This window comes from Sphaerodactylus townsendi, linkage group LG07, assembly GCF_021028975.2.
Source record: "Sphaerodactylus townsendi isolate TG3544 linkage group LG07, MPM_Stown_v2.3, whole genome shotgun sequence".
Lineage (NCBI taxonomy): Eukaryota > Metazoa > Chordata > Lepidosauria > Squamata > Sphaerodactylidae > Sphaerodactylus > Sphaerodactylus townsendi.
The window spans coordinates 28,059,212-28,081,151 of record NC_059431.1 but is presented as its reverse complement, the minus strand read 5'-3'; the positions used below and the strand labels follow the sequence as shown (position 1 = coordinate 28,081,151).

Below are 21,940 nucleotides of genomic sequence, written 5' to 3'. Positions count from 1 at the left end.
GTCCAAAGGACTGGAAAATATTTGGGTCTTAGTAGTATGTACATAGGGGGTGGCTGTAACTGATTTTAAAAGGCTGTTTTAGCAAATCTGAAGATACCTAAGGCCTTTCTGAGATTTAAATAACCTGGAGGATGATAAATAAAGCATTTGTACCTTGGGCACTGGATAATGACAACACAGGGGGCCAGAGTACACCAAAGGGCATTTAAAAAAGTTTGGATTTATATCCCCCCCTTTTGTTGTTTATCATACAAACATACTGTATGCAGAATTATTTATGCCTAATAAAGGTTTATTGTATTGTATTGTATCCCCCCATTTCTCTCCTGTACAATCTCCTTTCCCTTCCTCCCCCCCACAACAAACACCCTGTGAGGTGGGTGGGGTTGAGAGAGCTCTGAAGAGCTGTGACTACCCCAAGGTCAACCAGCTGGCATGTGTTGGAGTGCACAAGCTAATCTGGTTCACCAGATACACCTCCACAATTCAAGTGGCAGAGCCGGGAATCCAGATTAGAGTGCACCTGCTCTTAATATGAGAGTGGAAAGGCTTGCTATTTTTAATGTTTTATCACCCCACAGATGCTGGTATTTTTATTAAGATAAGAAAGAGCCTGCTGGATCAGACCAGCGTCCATCTAGTCCAGCACTCTGCTACTCGCAGTGGCCCACCAGAAACCTTTGGGAGCTCACATGCAGGATGTGAAAGAATTGCCTTCTGCTGCTCCCGAGCACCTGGTCTGCTAAGGCATTTGATAAGGCATATTGCAACACTAGCCAGCTGTACCTAATGGCAATTTCCCCTTACCAATTTCTGGAGCTTGAAAAAGTAAAAGTCTTCTATTCCCTGATATGATCACCCTACAACCTGTTGTGATGGAGATGGGCAGTATGTAGGGATGTACCACTTGCTTTCACATCCTGCATGTGAGCTCCCAAAGGTACCTGGTGGGTCACTGCGAGTAGCAGAGAGCTGGACTAGATGGACTGTGGTCTGATCCAGCTGGCTTGTTCTTACCCTCTTCATTCTCACTAGCTTTTAATAGAGACTTTTTTAACCACACTCTTCTGAATTTCTGTCCACTGCTTGGTGGCTGCTTCCCCATTTTACTCAGATTGTGGTAACACTTTCCTCTCCCACCTACCATTTCATCTTTCTTGTCACCAGATACCTTTTTAACTGGCTTTTATTATTAAGAGTTTGGATTTATACCCTGCCCTTCTCTCCTGTAAGGAGATTCAAGGGGGCTTACAAGCTTCTTTCCCTTCCTCTCCACAACAGAATGTAAGGTAGGTGGAACTGAGAGAGTTCTGAGAGAACTGTGACTAGCTCAAGGTCACCCAACGGGCATCATGTGGAGGAGTTGGAAAACAAATCCAGTTCACCGGATAAGAGTCCGCCGCTCATGTGGAACAGCTGGGGAATCAAACCTGGTTCTCCAGATTAGTGTCCACCTGCTCTTAACCACTACACCACGCTGGCTCATTTTTCTACTACTAATACTTGTCACTATATTCCTATAGCATGTTAACTATCAAAAATTGTAAAAAAGCTAATAAAATGTTTTTTGCTGGTCATGGACTGTAACAAAGATTCATCCGATCAATAAAATGTTTTCTGGCAGTAATGGGATGGAATAGAAGCAGGAGGCACCAATGTGGGGCAGGAAACTGTTGAAATCTACTCTTTTTTCTATACTTACCCAAACCAACTTTTGGGAAAAATCAAACGAACTTGAAAAAAACCCAAATTGGCAGAGGCACAATGTTGTGCGGAACACAAATATAAATACACTGATATTGGAAGCAAGGGTTGCAGAAAAAATGCACAAGAGCTCCATGTGGAAGCAGTCTATGGCTCCTTCCGCACACACAAAATAATGCGTTTTCAAACCACTTTCACAACTGTTTGGAAGTGGATTTTGCCATTCCGCACAGCTTCAAAGAGCACTGAAAGCAGTTTGAAAGTGCATTATTCTGCATGTGCGGAATGAGCCTATGATAGGTTTGGGATATGGTGTGGTGGAAGGCCCAGTGATAGCCAAACTCTGAAGAGGGCCTGAATTAGGCCTTTAGAACCTACAATTCATTGGTGGAAGTGGTACAAAGATACAAGAACGATGTAAAATCTGAATTTGTGCTCCGATGTGTCAAAGGGACATCATGCATGTACAACAACCGGTGCTTACAATCTCACAATTTAGTCCTGCATCTACTATTCAAGCAATCATTAAGCACAAGCCATGCTTAGATCTGTTTGCTTCCAAAGAGACTTCACCACATGGTTAAAGGGGAATATGTTTTGCATATTCCAAAACATTTGTGTGTGTTCTATGAAGGAGTAGCACAAACAAACAAAAATCTGAAGAACTAAGGTAATTTGTTACTTTCTTTCACTTAAGAGCATCATTTCTTTTAACTGGAATGTCTTATTAGCTTGCTTCACGGCAACACTTACAACATGAAAAGTTACCAGTGTGGTAGGACAACTGCTATTATTTATACACACTTCATCAAGTAATACATATTATAGAATGTTGCATATAGACAATCATAGCTGATAATCAAAGAAAACTGTTCCTTTGTCAGTGCTAGCAGAGATGGCAGGTTCAGTAGGAGAGGGAGACTGAGCATTCAATGGCTACAGTACAGCAGAAATTTTGCAAGATGAAACTTGTTCTGTCATTGGGCCAACAACTGGAATAGGACCTTAGAAACAACTGTTAAAAGACACAAAAGTCTTCTTCTAATCAGCATAGGTGTCAAACTTGTGGCCCTCCAGATACTATGGACTACAGTTCCCATCATCCCCTGCCAGCGGATGATGGGAACTGTAGTCCATAACAGCTGGAGGGCTGCGAGTTTGACACCTGTGTTCTAATGGAAGCTCCCTGCTTCACCCTAAACACTTACCTTACATTAAGCAACTATTGTCACCTTTGTCATGCTTTTTAAAACGTTTTAATAGATGAAGAGATTAGATAGATATAATGAAACCAGACTCCAAGGAGCTACTGTGCACCTAGCAAGGATTTGCCACCATCATTCCATGCCCAGGAGTTTTGGAGTGGTAAACCTCTCATACTCTGCTTGTAAAAACAGCATTAGAAGAAAAACTTATTTCTGCCATACTCAATGCAAACAGCAGTATTTAAGGCAATAGATATCCAAAGCCATCTTGGATACAGAACTAGTGGTGCAATTCTAGGCAATGACCCAAGTTAAAATTTGTTTCATTAACACTAGTAGGCATTGCAGAGAGATAAACTGAAGCACCTTTTAAATTCAAAGTGTGGCACTCTGTGAATTTTTGAACACTATTTTCAAATATCAGTGTAATTTTAGACAATGAGGAACTTAATTCCTTTCAAAAAGGGCTTCCTTGCGGAGTGCAGAAATACAGGCAAGTAGAACGCTCACCCAGGTCTTATCACATTAGAGCTCCCTTACATCCATTTGTAAGCAGTATACACTCAGACCCTTATTTACAGGACTTGAAGCACAATCTACAGCAACAGTCTGCGGAAGCATTCAGGGAAAATAAACTTGTCAGAAGCTACCACCATCTTCTTTTCAACCAAACAGCAGCTACAACAAACATTAATGACAGTCTGCAGTGTAGGTCCATGCTTAAGGGTCCAATAAATCAATAGCCAGCCAACATTTGCACAAAGCAGCACACAAACATGTATCCCACTAATTTTGTTCTCTTACCCATGATTACACTTGAGTACTCATTTATTAGATAAGGGGTCCAAGTTTCTATTTTAAAAAGTGTTACAGTAAACAGTCATATGTTGTCATGTTAGGAAATAACAGCAGCGCTGCCCTCGTTTCTGTCTGTTCAAGGTTCTGGTATGAATAATAAATAGTATTTTTAAAAATCAGAATAAAGTCTAAAATGATTTCCGATTCCATGTTTCAACCAACATTTATCTTGCTAAGGTTTTCAGGATACTTATTTTATTCCAGTCACTATGAGGTTTGAAATCAGGCCCTGTCAGAGGTGCCAACCCTTCATTCATTCAGTCACAAAACTGTGGTTAATTAGAAAAAAACTGAAACAATTGTGAGTCTAAAGGCACAGAGTCGCATAGCTGCTCTAACAGGAATTTGTAAACAGATAACTGGTTGAATTTAGAAAATTCAAACTGAAGAGTATTTTAAAAAGGCATCTGAAGCAAGTTCTTTAACTAACCAGCTTCTTTGAAGACCCAAAAAGGTTCTGAGGTCTACAAAATATGCACTAAAATTCTGTGTTTCAAAAAAGCAATAAGGCAGATAGTATAATCATTATGTCAAAACATTACAATGGTAGTGTAGGCAGAGTATAACTTATTTACAATGTGTAGTACAGTCTCCGCTACACAGACATAATTGTTTGCTCCAAATGTAATTATTAGGTTCAGTTGGATCCAAAACAGATTATAAAACCATCCTTATACAGCAACCCCAAGGAGGTGCTAATAGTTCTTTGAAAGCAGTATTTGTTGTCTCTGTTGCTTAATTCATCCATATGTGAAGAAATATCCACTATTCAGAGTTCAGGAATAAAACAATATTGTAGCCATCCAGACATTAAACACTGTCGTACTTGTGAAGAGCTTCTTCTAACTTTTGTGTCACTTTTTGGAAAAAAAGTATTTGCTGTTGTAAGAAATGCTGCATTTGTGACTTGAAGTCCCTGACTCGAATTTTGTGGAAATGGTGAATTTCTGCCAGGGTAGCAAAAGAAATAATGTTACAACGATCTTGAATCCCATCTGCTTTCTGGGCCTCCATCTTTCCTTCTTCTACATGCCGCTTACTCTCCTTCACTTTGGTAAGGGCTCCTGCATGAAGAAAAAAAAGGCAGAATGGAATTAAATTACTTGGAAAAAAAAACCTTAACTCCAGATCTATTTCACTAACAAGCCTATTGTCAGAATTCTAAAGAACACTGATATTATTCCGATATTGTGTAAAATACTGGGGAAAAGTCACATGCCTACAGAAAGAGCTACAGTCATACCTCGGGTTTCGCCAGTAATCCGTCCGACAAAGCTTGGTGAAACCAGTGAAACCTGAGTCTACGCCGTATGCGCATGCACTACGCAAATGGCCTAGCAAATTTACACAAACCGCGTAATTTACGCAAATGGCGAAAAATTTACATTGTTTGTGTAAATTAAACCCAAGGGCAAAACCCCAAGTAAAAAAACAGCCAGGAGCAACTGGCGAAACCCAAAACCAGCTAAACCCGAAGGCGACAAAACCTGAGGTATAACTGTACTATCCTTCAGACATACTACAATTAGGAGAGAGGATGTGGTTCAATGGTAGAGTACCTTCTTTGTATTGTTGAAGGCTTTCATGGCCGGATTCAACTGGTTGTGGATTTTCCGGGCTGTGGGTTTTCTGGGCTTACAACACCAAGACAGGACACAGTGTGTAACAGACTTCCCTCTGTGATACACCTCTGAAGATGCCAGCCACAGATACAGGCAAAAAGTTAGGAACAAGATCTGCCAGAACACGGCCACACAGCCCGGAAAACCCACCACAACCAGTACCTTCTTTGTATTTAGAAAGTTCCAAGTCCACTCTCTGGAATCTCCACATAGAAAAGGATCAGGTGGTAAGCAAGTAATGTGAAAGTGTAAAGGATTCAATGGTGTTGATGGTGAAGTAACCTTGAGTGCATTCCACAGCCCGGGCTATATAAATATTTAACGGGCGGAGACTTTATCTTGGCGCTGGAGATAAAGTCTCCGCTCCTACGGGAAGCAGGAGGGGGGGATGGGGTGAATGGCATTATAACCTGTGCTTCTGGCGGGAAGTGTCATTCCTGCCACTGCGTGTACTTGAGCTTTCTAAGATGTCTTAATAAATGGACTTTTACTACCAAAGCCTTTTATTTCTGCGTCTATGGAATTCCTTACAGAAAGGCTTCTACCTAAGATCATAGAAAATCTCCGCCAGAATAGACAGCATTCTGACGGACAGATGGTTTGACTCACTGTTAAGTTGCTGCTCCAAGTGCAAATACTATAACCAGTGTTTGCTCTGTGTGGAATACAGGAATGCTGACCACGCCCAGACAAGGTACCCAAGTCCAGACTTAGGACTGATTATCAGTACTTGACATTAATATTATCTGAAATGTACATACTTCAGATAAACAGTATTATGTACTGTTTTAGTCTGATAATTGAAAATCGGAGCAGGCACAGCTCTTTGTAATCTCAAGAGCGCAGATATATAATTGCTGGCATTATGCAAACACAATTTCTAATAGACAGCAGTGTCTGTTTTCATATTCAAGGTTAAACCAGAATCAGAAATTAAATAAAAGGGAATAATTTGATTCACTTTGCTCATTTCATTATGACAAATATAAATGTGTTACTAAAGCTATGTGGCACACACATTTCATTATAAGCGCTCTCCATGCCCAGAGAGAGCAAACAAAAGAGCAGCACTTTGAGTCTCTGAAATTCTCTGCCTGTATAAAGGATTTCAACCCCAAATCAATCGCCTTTAATCAAGAAACAGCCAACTGTACAAATATCTAGATTTTGAAGAGTTTCACTTTTTCCAGTAATCAGAATCTTATAAAGGAACAACTCTAAAACTCTTCCCCTCCTGTCGAAAGCTTTCACAGATGGAATCAACTGGCTATTGTGACTTTTCCAGGCTGTGTGGCCATGATTTCCTTTCTGAGGGGAGTCCCTCTCTACCATTCTTGCAAGGTAGGAGCAACAGTGGCGTAGTGGTTAAGAACAGGTGCATTCTAATCTGGAGGAACCGGGTTTGATTCCCCACTCTGCTGCTTGAGCTGTGGAGGCTTATCTGGGGAATTCAGATTAGCCTGTGCACTCCCACACACACCAGCTGGGTGACCTTGGGCTAGTCACAGCTCTTCGGAGCTCTCTCAGCCCCACCTATCTCACAGGGTGTTTGTTGTGAGGGGGGAAGGGAAAGGAGTTTGTCAGCCCCTTTGAGTCTCCTACAGGAGAGAAAGGGGGATATAAATCCAAAGTCCTCCTCCTCTTCTTCTCTCCCCTGGCCTCCACTTTTCCCTTTTCTCCACTGTGTCCCTTTTATCTGTCCCAAAAGAGTTCCTCCCACCTTGGGGCTCCCTGTTTCAAACTATCAGTGATCGCTGGGCTGTCTTGTTGAGCCTTATGGACTCAGGATTGGCCCCTCAGGGCTCTAGGTCCTCCTTCCCGATTGCAGTCGGGATGTGCTGGCCCCACGCTCCTTTGTGGAAATGCTGAGGTCTGTTGATTGCAGCTGAGTTGGGGCTGTGCCAGCCCCACCCTTCTCAGTGGAGCAGCTGAGGCCTGCTTCTGCTGCCTAGGTAACCCAGCCAGTTCCCTGCAGCTTCTCCTGGCTTCTGGCTTCAAAGAGGTTCCTGTATTTGCTGATAATTCCAGGGGTGGGGTTGCCAGTTGTGAGTGTCCTGTGGTCCCTGGGCAACCATCTGGGCAAGGGATGTGAGTGGGAAAGACTGCTGGGGGGTGGAAGGCGGCCCCATCCCTGGACACCCTCATCTGCAATTCCACTAGCCTATATTTCAGATCAGTTATGAAAAATGGGAGAGACTGAGCATATTTCTTGCAGCTTAAAGTATACAGTTTTACATTCTGAAAAAAAGAAGATGACGACATGATGCAAGAATGGATATCCTGGGCAAGACATGTTGGCATGCAAGTCCACAGCCAGACCAGGGAGGGGGGCATTTCTAATCTTCTACCAGTCATGTCTTGATATCCTAGACAGCCCAGATTCATGGAGCACAGCAAGGGTAAAATGGATGCCAATCTTAATTCAAGGAATTTGATATCAAGAGGGTTTATCTGACACATGACATCAGTCTTTCCCCCTCCCAAATCAAGCATGCATAGCGTCAGAGAATGCTTTCCCTGACGGCTCATCCACTCAACCTTGAGAAGGGACACCTGGCTCTGGCCACACAAAGAACTTGCATATGCTCACACCCTGATTCCATCAATGAACCGGCTAGATCACCCTGAACCCTTTCCTCCCAAATGTTTATTTAATCAAACCTCCTGTCCAACTACCAGGGAGCCACCGACCTTCCAGAGTTTCATTGTTTTAACATTCCAAGCTCACCCAGACTTAACTTCATCAGCCCAGGCCAAATCTCATCAATACTTGGATGCTTCTAGATCTTAATTCAATCACGCCTTTTTCCGCAACATTGTTCGTGCCTGGGAACAGAACTTTGCTTTGTTCTAGAAAGATGGCCCGTCTTATCATAGCCAGAGGGCCAATTTTTCTTAGAACTAACCTCCTCCCCGCCTCGCCTGCCCACAAACTAGGGCAACTGACCCTTGGACCACACTCTTTGTGCCCAACATCATGTCCTGTAAGAAGTGATGGTTCCTGTCTCTTGCTTACTCAGACCTCTTCTGGGTAGGTAAATATTGCCCGTCCCTCAACACCTTCTCCTGTTTCCTCTATTGTTATATATCCTAGCCTTCTCAAAAATCTCTGTGTTTGCAACTTATATGTGAAGTTTTATATTGTTAATCCTTTAATAAAACTGTAACCCTCTTCCTTCAATTCTGGGTTTTGAATGGATTTCTTTGGAAAGTGACCTCTGTGGACACAGGTGTAGATTTCCCAATTACCTGCCTCTCTCATCTCAGGTCTGTTCTCAGCTAATTCCTCCAAGTAAAAGGGAACAGATTCGACTAATTTGGGTAACAGACAAGCATGCCATTAAATCTGAAGTACACCATTAATTTGTGTAGGGGATCTGAAATGCTAGAATCAGTGAGAAAACTATAACTGCAGCTGTCCCTTGAATGGGCTGCTAATCCAAGCAGTTACTATCTGCCTTTGCAGTAAAGCCAGCCCTGATTTTACTTTTATTTTTACAGTGTGGTTACAGAAGGATTTCAAATCCTAGATATAGTCATCATAAGTGAACCTGCCTACTTGATTTTAAAAGGTTGGTGCTGCAGTTGAGTAAACTCAAGTCATCCCACCCATTACAGATAAGGGAGGCTACCTGGGAACCCCCAATATGCCATAGCCGGCTCCTCAGAGATGCTCACATTTCAAAGACTTCTGTCTTCCAGAAACATTGGGAAAGATGCTCTATGCTTGTTTTAGGGTGGACAGACACTTCACAGCAGCACTGGGCAAGCACTCTGGTAGCACTCGTCTAACAGTTCCCTGGCTGTATCATTAGAAAGCAAGAGTGATAGTAATGGACAAAGTTGTCTTTCAAGGAAAGACTGCCTACTATTAATGATCTCCTCGCACTAAAACCCTTGATAAGCTTCCAAGCAACTTCAGGATTCTTTAAACACAAATGGAAAGCCGTTGTTTGTGTCTGGGAAGAAGCCATTGTCTGGACCACGAACGCATCAAAAGAATAAACGAAATGGCTAATTCTGACAGACAAAATATCTGATTATCAACAGTGGAATATGTAAACTCCCTCCACTGAAAAACACTGCATTTTCATCTTATGGTGGTAGATCTATTGGTGCTCAGTCAGTCACATACACAGATCTTTCAGTGCAGGGGTGTAGCTACAAAAAATGGCACCTGAGGCAAGCACTGAACTCATCCCAGTGCCCAGGCAAAACATGCAAAACAGTTTTCAGCCTTGAACATATTGAACTTTTTCCGAAACAATCTCTCTCTTCAATCTCAAACAATCTCAAACTGTAAACTCAGTTTAAGATTCTATTAAGACCAGTTGTGGAAATTCATGCACAGAAAGATTGTATGCCTGCTCTTCTGGACATCAGTCACCAATCTCAGTTTTCAGCAATGACCTAAAAATGAGATGTCAAATAGCATGCTTTACTGAGGCAAGATATCCACCACAGATGTTCTTGAAGGATTTCCTTTCCACTTTCTAGATATTTATTTACTGACCTGATTTATATCCCAATGGGGCCCAATACACTTATACAGTTCTCTCCATTTTGTCCTTACAACTCTGTGAGATAGTTCTCTGAATTACTAAACTCTAGAGAGCAGATTTCAGATAGGAATAAATCAAAGCCAGATACAGGACAACAGCCCTGAACCTAGCAAAACTTGAGGATCCCCCCCATTTGCCAATCCTATTGTGCATCCTTAGTATATTACTTTCAAGTTACTATTCCAGCAAGAACAGCTCAAGTCCAAAACTTCTGGTGAGCCACTTCTGTAACTGCGCCCATACCCACAATATATGCAGGTCTTGAAGTTAATTTTTTTTGCGGGTTCTCTATCACAAATGCATACTTTAATTTTCAATATAATCTTTAACTTCATCAACAGATTGATATATCCCAGGGCACATATATCGATCTATCGCTGTATACTTTCCCCAAACACTGATAGTCTTTTAAGGCAGGAAGTGAGGACAGAGTAATGGCAGCGTGCAAAACTGCAAAAGAATAACGTGAACGACCGTTTGCTAAGCCCCCCAGGTTCGCAATTGTCCATTTCCTATGTGCTGTAAACCCAAGCCTCAAGACTGACTTTTCCCAGTGTGTCCTGGAATCACTTTCCCCTGCTTTTCCAGGTGTGTTCCAGAATCACTGATTGCTTGTGTGTAAAACTATGAGGTTGGAGACATCTCAGTTTGTTGATGTAGGGGCCAATCGGATGTTTGGACTGATTGACTAGTCTTATTAATTTTACATTTTTTAGAGTTAGTATCGATTTATCAATCTATTAAAATGGTTATTTAATTTTTTAAAAATCTAAATATGTCAAAATATGCAGGAGCAGGGAGCCCATGGACAATAGAAATGATATGGGTGTAGCAAACACCTTGTGCGTAATCGGGTCCTGTGTAAAACTATCTGAGAGTCTTTTGAAGTTTCTGAAGTGAACAGTTATCTGCCTTTGCTGTGCTTAGCACATAATCTCTCTGAGGAAAGCTATCTTCCAGGATAAGGGAAGAATACCAGTTAGTCTGGGGCAGCGGTCTGCAACCTGCGGCTCTCCAGATGTTCATGGACTACAAATCCCATCAGCCAATTGGCCATGCTGGCAGGGACTGATGGAAATTGTAGTCCATGAATATCTGGAGAGCCGCAGGTTGCAGACCCCTGGTCTGGGGTATTGCTTTGAGTTTCCTCTAAAGAGGGTGTTTTATATTTTAATTTTGAGGGGTTTCTATCTGTGAGGGTTGAGTGAGGGTACTTAATGTACCAAGCCTGTGTATGAGAAGTAATCTATTAGCTAGAGTACCACCTGAAGGATAAGGAACCATACTGTCACATCCTTAGAACACCTGATTATGCTGCCTTATCCATTCCTTTCTCCAGTGTTATTCGTCACCCATTTCCATCTTCTTGCTTGTTAAATAAATCTTTTACTCTGTTTAAGTTATCTTTGACTCAATATTATTATCTTGGTGTGCCTTATAAAAGAAGTTTGCCAAAAAAAAAGGTATTTAAATCATGGGCTTCCCTCAGCTTCTGGGAGTATTACCGTGCTGAGGCAAAATACTTCTTATCACCAAATGCTATCAAATCTGAAGCAGCTCATTCCATGATGTGGAAAAAGCGGGAAAAATCTGACAATCCTGGTTAATGAGTGGTTTCCCTCATTTGAGAGAGGTGTGGGGGTCCGTTGCAGTCACCAAGCAAGATTCTATGGCACAGGGGAATTCAAACCTGTGTCTCTCTTGATCAGAGTTCAACACCACCCAAGTTTTGAATATATACATGTTATCTAAAAGAGCATCTTTGGTTTGGGCTGGGATTAGGGCCATGGTGATAGGCAGGGGTTTCAAAACAGTTGTTTCCACCCTGCCCTGACAGCACTTAGTCCAGGTAGGAAAAGAACCCAGGATGCCTGTTACTGACTGATTTCTTAACTGTATCCTGTATCTCTTGGTAAAACAGCACAGGGGAGAGTACTACCCAATGCTGTGGGATCCCTGTGGCTGCTAAAAATCCTGCATGGTTCTAGGGTAGAAACTCTACCTGCAGAGTATGACTTTCTCACCTTCTCCCTTGCATGGCAACCCAAAATTCATATCCCAACTCTGAGGTACAGGGGCTCTTAGGAACAGAATTTCAAGGGGCATTTCAGACTGCTATGGGAGGGGGAAACTGTGTCCCACGGGCAGAAATCCTTGAACCTGTGGAAACACTTACTTGGATTCTAGTCTGTGTTGAGAGACAGTGGGGAATAATCCTAAACTGGGCTCCTCAAAAGTGAGTCCCAGGTATTCAGTAGGGCTTACTCTTAGGAAAGCGTTTGTAGGATTGCAGTCCTAATCACAGTCTCAGAAATAACCTGTAGTTTGGCTCTACAATATACAGTATTGAGCACGGTCTTTAAAACAGCTTTAGCGTTTAATGGAACAGAGATAAGAATAGGCTATCAAACAGCATGGAAATAAAAGTTGATCATTACAAGGTGTGGGGAAAAGGATTCAGGGATAAGTGACCTTGCAGTTCTCCACTGTGCACCTGGGCCTGGGGGCAGATAGAGGTAGGTTGACTGGGAGGTGGGAAGGGAAGAAGGAAGCAAGAAATGGGGAGATGCTATGGGGCTGCAAGGAAGGGATAGAAAAAGTAGCAGGAGAGGAGAAAATGAGATGCCCCTGACAAGTCCCTGTAGATTCCCTGCTCATTTTTCTTCAAATCTTCAAATTTTTAAAATATATCATCAACAACTTGAAAAATGAAATACTGCAACTGCCACGAGCTATTTTTTAACAAACATGTGGACACTTTTAAGACTCACTTCAGCTTTTAAGCCTCACTCTAAAGCCAGTGTGGTGTAGTGGTTAGGAGCAGGTGGATTCTATTTGAGTGGTAGAGGCTTATCTGGTGAACCAGGTGTGTTTCTGCCCTCCTACATTCCTGCTGGGTGACCCTGGGCTAGTCACAGTTCTTCAGCACTCTCTCAGCCCCACCTACCTCACAAGGTGTCTGTTGTGGGGGGAGAACGGGAAAGGGGTTGTAAGTCACCTTGAGTCTCCTTATAGGAGAGAAAGGTGGGGTATAAATCCAAACACTTCTTCTAAATGTGCACTTTTAGACTTTTGGCATTCTTGGACAGCCACACTAATACATATTATGAAGCAGCCATGACTATTACGGGTGTTAATTATGCCAGTGTAACTCCCAAGCATTTAATGCTATCTTTTTTACCCCCACAATTGTCTGTCCACTAAAACATTTTATTTCAAGGGGGCTTCAGGCTTCCTCTTATTTCCTAACACCAGTGATAAGACCAAATATAATGTGTTAGGGATTCACTATATCTAAACAAGTATCAGTATTTCCATGGGTCTTATTTGCTTCCTTCACATTCTCTCCCCTAACTTATCAAGGTAATTTACTTTAAGAGGATGATTTACAATGAGCGCACCAAGATGGCACCAAAAATACTTCGTTAATTTTCAGACTGTAGCATCCTGAAAGAACAACCTTATTCTCCAAAATCACAACATACAAGGATATGGCACTCACAAACATTTTTGCAATACTTTTGTTCTGTTAATTCTAAACTAAATGATCTTTATAAACCTTTCTCCAGAGACAATGTTTCTGGTAGCAATCTTAGATACACTTTTCTGAGTATAATCCCCACTTGAATAATATGACACTTGCTTCTGAATAGACCTGCTTAGGATTGTTCCCTCACTCACCAAAACTGCCTACCATATATGATGCTTGGTTGTGGGCACTTCTCAACCTTTCTACGAAATAATGGGGTGGGACAGTGTGCTTAGTATAATTGGGGGTTCAGCAACAGACCTCACCTCTACCATACTCTACTACTGACCTCACTATGATGCATTGCTGTAGCAACAGCCACTTGGGACTTGTGCACCCCTTCATGCTTTGCCAATCTGAAATGCACGTGCTGAGCAACAGATTCTGACCTTCCCTGTAACCACAAGGTGCAGCGCATGAAAAAACAGTTCCTTCTTCCCATGTGTACTGCAACCTAGCAAACTATGGATGCTGCATGCAAGAGAGACGAAAGTGAAACTTTGGCAGAACTAGAGTATCCTCTAGGAGATGTCAAAGACTTCTGCAACTACTGGCCATCACATTAATCTCTCACACCAGTAAAGTGCCACAACTTCTGATTGCTTTGATGTGCAAGCTGTACTCCAGACTATTGTTACGAGAAACAGAATGGTCTCCAGTTGCCATAAGTCTCAGACAAGGACGTATTGTATCTCCTTATCTCATCAATCTTTATAGAGAACATATAAGGAAAGATGCATTAGATTTAGATGAAGGTCTAATGAAAACTGGTGAAAAAAACATTAATAACTGGAGATATGCTGAGGATATCACGTTGCTGGCAGAAAATAGTGAAAACTGGAAATGAGAGATTAATAGCAGGAAGTATGAAAGAAAGATTACAGATGAACACCAAAAAGACAAAAGTCTTTTAGTCTTTTGGCTCCATCATCAACCAAAAGAGAGACTGCAACCAAAAATTAGGAGGAGATTGAGATTGGGAAAGCCAACCATGAAGGAGCTAGAAATGTTTCTGAGGTGAAAGGATGTGTCACTGGCAACCAAACTCGAGATAATTCATACTATATATGGGTGTGAACATTGGAAACGAAAAAAAGATGACAGGAAGAAAGTTGATTCATTTGAAATGTGGTGTTGGGGGAGAGTTTAACAGATACTGTGAACTGCCAAAAAGACAAATAATTGGGTTCTAAATCAAGCCTGAACTGAACGTGAAAGCCTTCGACAATACAAGCCTGAACTCCTTCTAGAAGCTAAAACGACTTAACTGAGGCTATCATACTTTGATCACATCATGAGAAGACTAGAGTCACTAGAAAATTCAGTCATGGTAGGAAAAGCTGAAGGCAGCAGAAAAAGGAGGAAGACTCAACACAAGATGGGTTGATTCAATGAAGGAAGCCTCAGCCCCCAGTTTGCAAGACCTGAGCAAGGCTGTTAACAATAGGATGTTATGGAGGTAATTAATTCATAAAATTGGAAGTTACTTGATGGCACTTAACACAGAGAATATCCTCTTAACACACAGAATATCCTTTCTGTTTTGGAAATCAAATTTTTTCCTCTCTGTTTAGGATATCCAAAATTTTCTCCTACACCAGAAATTATAATTCTTCCATTATTATTGCTTGAAGAAAAACTCAAGGTTATCATTTCACTGTTCAACATATTACTACTATTAGGTTCTTCCAGCATTCAAGGATTACTTGGGAACAGCAGAGGCCTATGCAAGATTTCTGTGTCTACTAGAAATGCCTTTGCCCATAGTGTTCACTATCAGGTCTGAGTGAATATTTGAAATCATACCTCAAGTCAAATACTTTATCCACTTGAGAACCCCACAATGAGAAGAAGTGAATTACGCACTGAACTTCAGAGCAGGCCTTGACAAATACTCTTTTGCTCCAGGAGTCTTTTTTGCAGCCTTTAGGGTTATGGCCAAATTTTCTAATTACTGATACCACAATAACTGGCCCTAACCTCTTCACAATTTTTTCAAAATTTATTTTATTAAAGTTGTTGAAAAATACAGCGATATCCCTGGTTATCACCATCACAAAACAGCTAACCTCCAACAGAATGGCAAACCACCAATCATCTCTTGCCTTGAAAACCCTAAGGGGTCACCATGAATCAGCTGTGACTTAACACCACTTTCCAACACCACAACAGTAGCCTAGCTCTCCCCCAGTTTCTTATAATTCCATTACTGCTTTAAATAAATAGGTAAAGGTAGTCCCAAGTACTAGCTCATTACTGACCCATGGGTTGAGATCACATCTCAATGTTCACTAGGCAGACTGTGATTACAGGGTGGTTTGCCACTGCCTTCCCCATCCACTGCCTTCATCTGTACTTTTCCTCCAGCAAGCGGGGTACTCATTTTACTGACCTCAAAAGGACGGAAGGTGGAGTCAACCTTGAGCCGGCTACCTGAAACTGACTTCCATCAGGATCAAACTCAGATCCTGAGCAGAGCTTTGACTGCAGTACTGCAGTTTACCACTCTGTGCCATGGGACTCCTACTGCTCTAAAATTACTGGAGCCAACACACAAAGCAACTGGAGCCAATATGCAAAGCAATTGTTAAGAAATTAGATCATCTACTACCACTGAACAAGGAAACATTAAGTATACGTATAAATAAGGAGTGACAGTAACTTGCACATAATTTTTTTATGTCAAGCAACAAACTGATAAATGGGCTTTGGATTGGATCCAGCCAGCGTTTTTGCTCAATGTTGGCCAATTGCTTTCTTTATTACAGTCAGTTTCTCATGGCTGTTGTTCATTCAGGTCCCATGACTCCAAACTTAGCTTTTTTAAAGATCAAAGGTGATCTCTTCCTTTTTCACTGGTAGAAAAACTGGTTGGATCCAGTCCTTTGTACTTCCACTGAGAATTGCTGAGAAATGCTACAATAAAGTTAACGGCTGAAAATACTAAGCGCTTCTATGGAGTTTCTAAGTATTGTGGCAATCTGGGATTTGTTGAGGCCTATTTTACAGAGTTTTATTTTCTGGAGTATTTCTGAAGCATCACACATTTTGGAGTGTTTCAGGTCTCCAGAATATTGTAACTACAAATCCTTAAACAATCATCCACTGTATAAAGGCTCAAATATTATTGATGATTTCTTGAGGATTTAGGCCAAACCTGAAAAGTTGTTATGACTCAAGTCACATGCAGGCCAACAAGTACATCTGGTGGCCCATTAAGAGCATCATAGACCTCCATAATTTTGTTATTATAATGGAACTGCAAAAACAGGGGCTTGTCAAGCATCTGACATGTTATGATATGTGGACAGGATACTATGTTTGGCTTGGTGGATCTCAAGTTGTGCAGGCCTGATGCAGGCCATATTATCTTGAGATATTGCACAGGAGTCTCACCTTCAGGCTGATATACTGCTTTAATAAGTGAAAGTAATAATAAGAAGAGTTTGGATTTATATCCCCCCTTTCTCTCCTGTAGGAGACTCAAAGGGGCTTACAATCTCCTTGTCCTTCCCCCCTCACAACAAACACCCTGTGAGGTGGGTGGAGCTGAGAGAGCTCCGAAAAGCTGTGACTAGCCCAAGGTCACCCAGATGGCGTGTGTGGGAGTGCACAGGTAATCTGAATTCCCCAGATAAGCCTCCACAACTCAAGCGGCAGAGCTGGGAATCAAACCCGGTTCCTCCAGATCAGAGTGCACCTGCTCTTAGCCACTACACCACTGCTGCTCCCACAGCAGTGAGAGACAGTCGAGAAACATTTTGATAGGACCTGAACTTTTCGTTTTTGCCTTCCAGTCAGACTGATGACGGTCTGGTAGGGTTTTCAAGGCTAAACACATTCAGAGGTGATTTGCCAAAGGCTGTCTCCACATCATGATCCTGGTATTCCTTGAAGGTCCCCATCCAAATACTTTGCCAGGGTTGAGGTTGAGAGTGTGTGATTGGCCCAAGGTCACCCAGAAAGCTTCTATAGTGGAACAGGGATCTGAGCCTGAGCTTCCTCAGATCTTAGTCCAACATCTTAACCACTACATCACACTGGCACTCACTGCCTGATTATTATTATTTTTAAAAAGATGATAACTTGCCAGTTAAGTTGTGGCAGTTATTCTGTGGCTGTTTCCACCTCCTGTGGTAGCCATTTTGTTGCCATGCCCACTGTGTCATGTCAGAATTCCAATCACACTGCAACTACAAGCATTTTGAATAATACAGAAGCCTCCACACTTGAGTGAAGCAGATACTAATTGAAACAGCTTTTGAAAAAGTTGTGTATACAAATAAAGATAAACAATAATGAAAAGAAAATTAAACCATGAATAAGAATTTTTTTCAGTAGCCCTTTTTGTTGTGCTATGGCAAGAACAGAGCATCTCAATTTAAAAAATTAACTTTATGGGACTTTCAGTGTGTTTTTCCCCAAACTCAGCAATTTTGTAAAACATGTAAACAACCATAACATTATTCAATCTGAAAAAAAGCTGACCTTTGTTTTACTACATAAAATCTGTGTTATGTGCTTAAACACTGATCACAATACAAGCATCTCAGATGTTAAAGACTGGTCATCTCTTCATGAGATAAGCATATAAACACACTGCATAAAGACTAGATAGAACCATTCACGATCCGTTCATCTCAACAATAACAATACATATTGGCTCTTCAGATGTCCCTACACAATCTCATTTCAGTTGTTTGAATGTCACGTACCACGCTCTCTGCTGTCACTGTGTTTTGAGTTACAACAAAGTTTTGCTGTATGGGTGAAAAACAGCTTTTAGACATAATGCAATTAAAAGCATATTCCTTACAATGGGTGATATTCCGATTCTGGACTTTTAATATGCAGAACTGGGTACCAGGATGACAAATACAGCTGTGAACAGGTTCTATTTATTAAGGCTTACTAATATAGATGAAGTCAAATCTCTGATCACATAATTCTTGATTACAATATATTTGAGCTCCTTCGTGTAATTTTTCCACTCAAAAATTCTAACAGTACCATTCTAAGTAGAATTACATCATTCTGGGTCCACCAAAATCAATGGGAAGGGCGCAACTGAACACCGGCCTAAATACTTCACAAAGAAACATTAGATCAGCAGAAAGGCAGGGACAAAGAAACAGGCAGAGTGAATGCCTTTTAAGATAAGGGGCTGGAAATGTCAACAACAGGGGATTTATACTGTTTATGAGAAAGCGCATATGTGAGTACAAACTAAGAATGCAAACCTTGACATCCATATAGAGCCAAGAGTTGGTTTGTCATCTGATACAATAATACATAACATAGTATACAGATCCAGATACTCATTTAATTCATAAAGCATGCCCTTAAGGTCTGAAACTAGCTTTTAACAACACATCGAACATTTCGATTTGCTGTTCATTTAAGAGAAAGAGAACTCTGCCACGTGACTTGGAGCTTTCATGCCACACATCATAGGTATGATGTCTGATCAGCCAGATAAGATCTGTGTATAGCAAACAGTTTTAAAATGCTGCTAAGTATGTGTACAGTATTTTAATGGCAGCTTGTTTTAGCAACTCATCAGCCCCCTGGAAGGATAGGAAGTTACAGTGTCTCACCAGGGATAGAGAGGAATGGGGCAAGCCCAAGTCAAATTCAGCCCATTTATCCTTTGGAATATTCCATTTTACCAAAAACCTTCAAAAGAAAAATTAAAGAACTAGCACAGACGCTGTGCAGTTAAGTTCATTTTAAAGTAACACTAATAGAATTACAGTTACCTTACCTTTTTGGACATGAATGATGTCTGGGAAATTAGCCAGATGTCCCTGATACAGTGCTAATAAATCCACCACAGGGTCCAGGTCCCGTCTGGGTTGATCTGCAAAGAGTTCACCAATAGCATCATAAGCTTCTCCAGTGAAGGCGATGGCTTGATTGAGGCCAACCGAAAAAGGCTGCTGGTCCATCTCAAAGGCCTGGCTGAGGCCCCTGAAGGAATGCCCCACTTTCTGGTACTCCTTCTTGAACCCTGTGACCTGCTTGCGAGCAAACTCGTTCACCGTCTGGTTGAGATGAATGGTGCTCTCATCCATCTTCTTGGTGAAGCTCTTGAAGACATCCACTTGGCTTTCCACCTCCTGCAGGTCCAGAGAAGTCGGGTGGCCCCCGGGCACGCTAATGGTCAGGAAGAAGTTGGCACCCACCATCTCGTCCTTCTCGGCTTTGCGTTTGCCCTGCTTCCAGGCCTTCTCGTCGGTGCTGGGGCAGGTGAGGAAGTGCTGGAAGGCGTCGCACTGGGCCAACACCGGGTGGCTGCACATGTGGTCCATCCACCAGGCCAGGCCTTTCCGCCGCTTGGAGATGAAGTCCTCCTCGAAGCGCCCCGTGGCCTGCTTCTCGGGCAAGTGGGGCACCGAGATGACGGGGAACTTCTCGGCCAGGCGCCCGTAGAGCCAGTCGAAGTGCTTGTAGCGCCGGTGCACCTGCTGCCCGGTGTGGCTGGGCACCAGCTTGTAGGCGATGTAGCTCTTCATGCCCTTGAACTTGGTCTGCTTGGTGGGGTCTTCGATGGAGCACTGGAAGGGGTAGGGGTTCTCCTGCCACTCGGGCCCGTGGGGGCCCAGCACCACGCACAGCTTGTCGCCGTCCCGCACGAAGCCCGACGCCTCGCCCAGCACGAAGGCCTCCCCGCCGGACTTGACGAAGGTGGAGAAGCGGTTCAGGTTGCGGCTCACCGTGGCCGAGCTCTTGGCGGCCCCGACGGCAGGCGGGTGGTGGTGGTGCAGGGGGCCCCCCGGCTGGCTCCCGCGGGAGCTCAGCGACAGGTCCGAGCGGGTGGAGCGGCGGGACCTGCCCGCCGCGGGGCCGCCCGTGCCGGCGTTCTCGTAGTCCGCGTAGGAGCAGCCCAGGACGCCCGGCTCGTCGGCCACGGTGGAGCTGTCGTCCCAGTCATCGTCCCAGTCGTCGTCGCTGCCCTGGCTGGGCTGGTAGGCTGAGCCGCCGCCGCCGCCGCCGTAGGGGAACGGGTAGCCCGAAGACACCGGCGGCGGCGGCAGCTGGAACGGCTCGGCGGCCGGCGGGGGGAGCTGCTGCTGAGGGTGGAAGGTGGACGCCGGGGGCGCCGCCGCCGGTTCGAGCCCGCCGGTCGGGAGGTTCGCGTAGCGGGCCGGGGCGGGCCCGGGCAGCGGGGCGGGCGGCTCGGCGGCGCGGATGAGCTGCACGTAGGAGGCCGGGAAGAGGCCTCGGTCGCCGCGGCTGTTGACGCCCTCCAGCCAGCCCTCGATCTCCTGGTCGCTGCACAGGCTCAGCACCTCGTGCTCCCGCAGAGAGATCTCGCCCGGGTTCTCCGACTGGAAGGCGTACAGCGCCCGCGCCCGCAGCAGCGCCATCGCCCCAGCCGGGGACGGGCTGCCCCGCAGCGCCGCCGACCACACGCAGCCCGCCCGCCCGCGCCGCTCGCTCCCCTCAGGCGGCCTCGCCCGGCCCGCCGAATTCGCCGCCCAACCGGGGGAGAACAACGCCGCCGCCTTCCTCTCCGGCGCTGAGGGGGCCGCCAGCAGCCTCTCCCCGTCCGCCGTTGCCTGGCGGGGCGTGTGGCGGGAGGGCGGGAGGGAGGGGGACACCGTCCCACGTCGCCAGTTCCGCTAATCCAGAGCCGAGAGGCCGGGCCTCGGAGCGGAGCGCAGAGCGGCCACCCCCATCGATGGGGCCGGGGGCGGGCCGGCTGGCGGGCCGGCCGACTTCTTTTCTTCGGGGCGGCTTGCGGGGGCCCGGCCTGCCCTCTGGCGGTCGCCTCGGGTGGAGCCGCCTTCGAGCGTGAGGCGAAAAGTCCTGAAAAGCGGGCAGATCCTTCGCTCGGGGTTCGGATTGGGGCAAAAAGGGGGATTCATAGAAGGATGCACTTTCAATCCACTTTCAATGCACTTTGCAGCTGCATTTTACTGTGCAAAATAGCAACATCCACACTGAAAGTGCATTATTCTGCACGTGTGGAAGGGGCCTTAGTGAACCGCATTGGGATTGACTTCCGAGGAAGTCTGTGTAGGAGTTTTAATTGAGTGCCTTTTAAAAGTTATAGTCTACATATAGGTGTCAAACTCACTACCCTCCAGATGTTATGGGCTACAGTTCCCATCATCCCCTGCCAGCATCATGCTGGCAGGGATGATGGGAACTGTAGTCCATAACATCTGGAGGGGCGTGAGTTTGACACCCATGCTCTATATCAGTGATGGCGAAGCTTTTCGAGACCGAGTGCCCAAATTGCAACCCAAAACCCGCTTATTTATTGCAAAGTGGCAACACAGCAATTTAACCTGAATACTGAGGTTTTAGTTCAGAAAAAACGGTTGGTTCCGAGGTGTGTGTTACTTGGGAGTAAGCTTGGTGGTGGTCTGTGGCTTGGCTTTGAAGCAATCGAGACATTCTTCCAATGGGTGAATCACGACCCTAGGAGGGTTTACTCAGAAGCAAGCCCCA

The 21,940-nt window shown here is 44.1% G+C and overlaps 1 protein-coding gene across 2 annotated transcripts; it reads right to left on the bottom strand.

The window, feature by feature from the left end:
- Positions 1 to 2,944: 2,944 nt before the first annotated feature.
- On the bottom strand, positions 2,945 to 21,119 carry SNX18 (sorting nexin 18). Of its 2 annotated transcripts, XM_048504195.1 has the most exons (3): positions 20,341 to 21,119; positions 19,245 to 20,217; positions 2,945 to 4,831 (listed from the first exon to the last, which is right to left on the bottom strand). In XM_048504195.1, the coding sequence occupies exons 1-3, from the start codon at positions 20,848 to 20,850 to the stop codon at positions 4,578 to 4,580; spliced, it is 1,737 nt and encodes a 578-aa protein (XP_048360152.1). In that variant the 5' UTR covers positions 20,851 to 21,119; the 3' UTR covers positions 2,945 to 4,577. The 2 variants fall into 2 exon arrangements, with proteins under 2 accessions (XP_048360152.1, XP_048360151.1); XM_048504194.1 differs by having other exon boundaries at positions 19,245 to 21,119.
- Positions 21,120 to 21,940: the final 821 nt, after the last annotated feature.